This window comes from Notothenia rossii (genome assembly GCF_949606895.1).
Source record: "Notothenia rossii genome assembly, chromosome: 3".
In the NCBI taxonomy this organism is placed as follows: Eukaryota; Metazoa; Chordata; class Actinopteri; order Perciformes; family Nototheniidae; genus Notothenia; species Notothenia rossii.
Window position 1 is genome coordinate 19,034,902 of NC_136901.1, and position 6,000 is coordinate 19,040,901.

Here is a 6,000-nt window from a genome sequence, read left to right on the forward strand (position 1 = left end):
GGAATCGGATCGGGAGCAAAAAAAGGTGATCGGGACATCCCTAACCCTAATCATTCTGAGTTTGTTCAGGGCTGCCAGAAAACTATTTATATAGAAACAGCCATCTTTGCTACTTTATACTTTGTCGGAAAATAACTAGCTCTTATGAAGTTCATGTCACAGTTTTGAGAACAACCTATACATATATCTTAAAAATAATATAGATATATAAGGTTAACAATCCTTAAATATTTTTGAGAGATTAAATAAAATAAATTATAATTTGGTCATTGTTGTCATAAGCTAATAATCGTACGGTACATCATATGATTGTAGGCATGGCAAGAAATGATGGTCCTAAATATTTATGATGTGACATTGTTTGCTTCCGTATGTCCATGATGGTCTAATATTTATGTTGTGACATATTTTCTGTCCTGTCCTTGGTGATAAACTGATCTCAAAATATCCCACCCAGCCAAGATAAACTTGAATCTCATTGAGGCATCGGGCCACACCTGCCATATCCAGTTGACACCCATGACCAGAGACCATATGTGCTTTAATTCTTCAAAGCTCACAATCCTTTTGATTAACAGAACATGGCTTTGAAGGATTTTCAAATGGCTCTGGTGGTAGTGACTGATTGAGCCATGGAGTGTAAATCAGAAAGCTTAACACAACACAAACACAGTAACTGATTGGAAAGCAGCCACTTCCTTAAAAACACAATAACCTGTCAATAAGGCCCTGGGCGACAAAACTATTACTTTGTTTAAATTGGACTTTTCTAGACAGTGAAACCTGAAAATCGAAAAAGACTTAAAAACTGGAGGTAGTGACAATAATTGGACAAATATGGATGACAGTACCAACGCTCTTCAGGCATGCTGTTATTGTCTGGGACTGTTATTATGAAGACACAAAAGGGCAATGCGCCTTTAAGAGGTGCTCCCTTCACTGGCAGTTGCCCAGTAACAATGCATCTGCAGTGCAGAGCATCGCAACATAACGCACCGATAACGCTTTGTCACCCCAAACCTTGTTCTTAAACAATATGTCATGTAATGTACATTTACTTATTAACAAACATACCCATCTCGTAGAACATGACGCAAGACTATATATATATATATTTTTTTTTCTTTTCTAAATTAGCATTGCTAGTTACGCAGTCTCCGTCGGATTAAATAGCTGCTCAGTGGGGACCAGTGTCGACCCAGAAATGTGTTTCGCTGCTTAGCTGGCCGAATACACAGTTCAGTTGAATGTCTTGCCTCATGCTCTACATGCTCTATAGACGGGACTGAAGCACCACTTATTAGCAAAGCGTCTTAAAACTGACAATTTTATAATAGACATTTCGCTCGGCATTATAACCTCTATAGAAGAAAGCGCGTGTACCAGGGGCGGGCCAAAGCTATGGGGTATGATTGACAGCCATGTGTTGGGATAAGTTCACTACCACAGGTGTTTCGCATTAAAGCTAAATAAGCTTAAACAATCATGCCAACAACAGACCCAATATCATAAAATGTTTTTACAATACAATGCCTTCCGTTCTAAATTGGGGTATTGCGTTATGGTATTGACGCTACGTTAGACCTATGCAATTATGAATGCCTTACGTTTAAACGACACATGGTTAAAAAAAGAATTAAGGTTAAGTTTAAATTGACACTAGTCTAGCTAACTTAACGTTAGACTGTTTCTTACCGGATGGTTTTGATTCTTTGGCAGCAGAATTTTGTCCATCGGCAATCCCTTGCGACGATGATATCTGGGCGGACTGAGTCATTGGATCCATTTTACTGTAGTTTCAAAACAACTGCACAAAGGAGGTAAAATGCCTGTCGTCTCGATATTAATCGTCGTATACTGTCCTTTAAAGACGTATATTTCGTCTGACTTTCCTTAAATTTCCCCAAGAGCGGGACTCGGGTCTGCACCTTAACGCAACGTCCGAGCACTGACAGATCAGCAGAGATGGAGGGAAACAAGGAGGACTATGGAGGAGGGGAAAAAAACATGTCGGGGTGAGACGCGTTCAAAGTCTCCGTTGAGTCTCCTATATGTCAACTGTCACCTGCTACATATGAGTTGCAACTGCGCTAATGTACGATAACATAACACCATCAAATTATTTTATTACCACCACTATTTTAGCTTGTCCTACATCCGCCCTACATTCAAGGAACTTTGTATCAGTGAACTGCCATGGTTCTAGTAATTTTGTTGTGAAGTTCACGCACGATGTAGAAATACCCCACAGCACTTGAAGGCAGCACGAGGAATATTCCTGAACACGGTTCTTTCTACCTGCTCTGAACAAATGTGGGATTTTGCATTTTGAACAATAACTATTTTAGATGTGGGATGCTACATTATTAGAATTTGAATAAATAATACGAAAATATGAGTGTATAATAAATGTGGGATAAAGGTGGAGGATTATGGGTTGAATACATTAACTAGAGTTTGTATGAGATATTTGTAACAAAGCCAGCTATGTCCACGACCACGTTGATTATATTGCTTTTAAAAGCAATATAATCAACGTGGTCGTGGACATAGCTGGCCCATATCCGTTAAATTATGAAGATGTAACGATTTAACGGATATGGGTACACTTTTATAAGGGTCCAAATTGTGTGGATTTTACTGTAGCTTGTTTTCCATTATGCAATGGTTACCTTTGTTCCATTTTGTAGCAATATATGACATGACGGCTCCATGACGCCTTCTGCTGGCAGAGTCTACGAACAACACATTATGAACTACATTTCCCAGCCTACACGATGGGAAACTGTGTGCGCAGTGCTTAAGATCTACAACCATAGGGATGGGTCTATCAGCGCTCGACCGCGATTGGCAGCGTCCGCCATATTGTTATTAGATCTACTCCGTTACGCAAACGTAGAGACTGGCAACACACTGCAAGTGAATTTCAGGCAGACTGAACTGCGCGGCAAAAGAAGGGGGACACAAACAAAAACATGTGGATGAGGCGGTGAGAATACGGGTATGTTATCTCCTACACATGGTTTATTTCTCAGTTACTGAGAGTTTAGAGCAAGTCAGTATTGCGACAGGTTGTGATGATGTATTTCGCTAGAGTCCTAGGGGGATACGCGTTATCCAAAAGTGGTGAGTTTAGCTAACTAGCAGCTCGTTAGCTTGTTAGCAGCTTCTGACAACAGCCGTCATTCATCCAGCTGCTCCTGAGCTGTTTGTCACAGTGTGTGGCCCGCTTTCTGGTTCGGTCCATTTGTGTACTTTATCTTACAAGAAATTCATTCAGCAAACTAACAGTAGTAGCAAGCATAAATGGTTAGCTAACGTTTACTTAACTTAGTTAGTTAGCTAGTTAGCCTGGATCAGTACACCCGGCTTGCAAATGAATGAATCTATCAGTAACAGAGTATTCCTGGTCGGTTGTAAATACTGCAGTACTACTGCGTTTCTGGTCATGCGTGGACCTTTCGAAGCATTAATCGGAAGAAAGAACGTAGAAGAGCATCCTTTTGTAGCTTTGAATTGAATGTGGCTACATCTGTAGCAGTAGGAGTGCCCCGCCCACCAAAGCGCCATATAGCCCATTTTAGCTGCGTTGATGTAACCAGCATTATGCAACCAAAGCTGCTCATCCCCGGGTCAGTGTCTAGCTCTGTGTCTGCAGCAGGTCATTGTTATTATCATAATTATTGCTCACATTATTAACAGAATGTGTATACATGCAGATAAGTGTTCACAGTAGATTCATATAATATATGACAACATAATTGATAAATACTAATAGGCTTTTACATTTTTTACAGCAATATTGCCTTTTTATAGAACTGTGGTCGTGTATTTTCAGCCTTTTGTGCATTTTTTTAACATGTTATATAGTATTATAAGTAATAACTGGCAAAGCAACAGTTGCATAGAAAGTCTGAAATGTTTAACATATCCCATGTGTTGACCCGAGCAAACAATGAATGTGCCTTACTAAGTATTGAATGATTACCTGTATGTAGCCTGTTCCTCTGTACCATAGATCACCATTGTTGTAAAATATTATTATTTTTAACCAGGGCCGGTTCTAGCCAATTTGCTGCCCTAGGCGAGATTTTACAGTAGTAAAGATCAATAGAGTATCCAAGGAATACACAATAGAATAGGCTATATAAAGAATACATGAAAAATCTCTTAAAAAGACAAATACACTACAAACAGAAACGTCCCCCAGATCTGGTGCCCTAAGCGACCGGCTATGCCAAAAACCGGCCCTGTTTTTAACACATCAATAAGCCACTCTGTTAAACTGTAACAGGGCCCTTTATTACCATGAAAGCACATACTGTTAATTATTTGGACTCAATCCCACATACACATCCTACAGCAAATATAAACTCAATGTGGTTTAAGCCACAACTGAAAATAGTTCCCAGTAAATGCACTATTTGACAAATGTTTGCTAAAAAAACTACCATGGCCAGTGCTGAGCTGGAGTTGAACTAACAACTGTGTCATATTCAGTTCTGCAGGTGAGGAGAGCATCTGAGTGGACTGATTTTGGAACATCATGGGTTTGCACTCAACCCAGAAGAAGCACTTCCCCCTGCGGGGGATCGATGGCGTGGTTCAGCTGTTTGATTCTGAGCTCCACAAGCCAGAGCCAGACCTCGCCCTTCTCTCCCTGGTCCTGGGATTTGTCGAGCATTTCCTAGCTGTGAACCGGGTCGTCCCCATCAACGTGCCAGGGGTCCGGTTTGAACCACTGGAGGCGGACTGTCCCAACTCATGCTTCCCCACTGTGGAACTGGGCATGATCTCTGCACTGTACGAGCGCTTCACGGCCCAGATCCGTGGAGCGGTGGATCTCTCCCAGTACCGGAGGACGGGTTCAGGGTCCAGCAGGGAACTGGTAAAGAAAGTGTCTGATGTGATCTGGAACAGTCTAAGTCGTTCTTACTTCAAAGACCGGGCCCACATCCAGTCTCTCTTCAGTCTCATCACAGGTAGGAATCAGAATCAGAATTCACACATGAGGGAAATGTACATTGTTACAGCAAAAGTGAAGATGGAGTCAAAAAATAAAACATCATTAGGTAAAGGGCATGCACATAATGTTTCAAGTTATTCCAATTCAAAATATACACATTCGGTAAAAAGGTAGTAGCAGTATTTTTGAAATGAATTAAAATGTAACATGTAAAATTGTTATTTGGTAGAAGCTAGATAACAGAGGTAAAATGATATATTGCACATAGTACTTACTTACAGATTATTGTTACATATTAACATTGTAAAGCGAAGAAGGCAGCGAGTAATTATTATAATTTTAACTAGGTACATATTGCACATAAGTCTGTTTTTAGTTTTTTACATTATTGCACATTGGTGACATAACTTCTTAAGTATTACTTAAACATTTGTTTTATGAAGATGTTTTTAAAGGCTTAAAATAACTATTTTTTATAAATTGAAACAGGTACCAAACTGGACAGCTCCGGTGTGGCCTTCGCAGTGGTGGCAGCCTGCCAGGTTCTGGGTCTAAAGGACGTCCACCTGGCGCTGTCTGAGGACCACGCCTGGGTCATTTTTAGCAAAAACGGGGAAGAAACGGCCGAGGTGACCTGGCACGGGAAGGGTAACGAGGACCGACGAGGACAAACAGTCACAGCAGGAGTCAGTGAGAAGGTGAGGTGTATCAATCGAATTAATAATAATTATCACTTTCATTTGGTTTTATTCAAATGTATAGCATGTTAATTCTTTTAGGGGCAATTCTGTAAGATTATTCAACATTATTTCCTTTCTTAACTCAGAAACACAGGTCATTATTTATACTATATGCTTTTTAAATACTCAAACCCGAAGGAAAAAAGTTGATAGCAAGACGACACAAGTGTTAAAGAAAATCCCAGAATTCACATAGTAATTATTATATGTATTCCTTGGACAGCTCTTTGTGAAACAAGAAATGATCGTTTATGACATCATTTTCAGTAAAATACAGCATGTGCTTACAGGAAA

The 6,000-nt window shown here is 40.1% G+C and overlaps 2 protein-coding genes across 4 annotated transcripts in view; one reads left to right on the forward strand and one right to left on the reverse strand.

Moving 5' to 3' along the window:
* Positions 1 to 2,064, reverse strand: part of rtn3 (reticulon 3) — a 43,040-nt gene extending 40,976 nt beyond the window's left edge. Inside the window, exon 1 of one of the 3 annotated variants that reach the window (XM_079669246.1) lies at positions 1,696 to 2,064. In XM_079669246.1, the coding sequence (XP_079525372.1) occupies positions 1,696 to 1,786 (91 nt within the window). In that variant the 5' untranslated portion in view covers positions 1,787 to 2,064. The remainder of the gene's footprint in view (positions 1 to 1,695) is intronic. The other 2 variants (XM_079669247.1, XM_079669248.1) reach the window with 2 other exon arrangements.
* Positions 2,065 to 2,843: 779 nt separating this feature from the next.
* men1 (multiple endocrine neoplasia I) overlaps positions 2,844 to 6,000 on the forward strand; it is a 17,552-nt gene continuing 14,395 nt past the window's right edge. Inside the window, exons 1-3 of the mRNA XM_079671119.1 lie at positions 2,844 to 3,001; positions 4,501 to 4,982; positions 5,456 to 5,664. Of these exons, the coding sequence (XP_079527245.1) occupies positions 4,547 to 4,982; positions 5,456 to 5,664 (645 nt within the window). The 5' untranslated portion in view covers positions 2,844 to 3,001; positions 4,501 to 4,546. The remainder of the gene's footprint in view (positions 3,002 to 4,500; positions 4,983 to 5,455; positions 5,665 to 6,000) is intronic.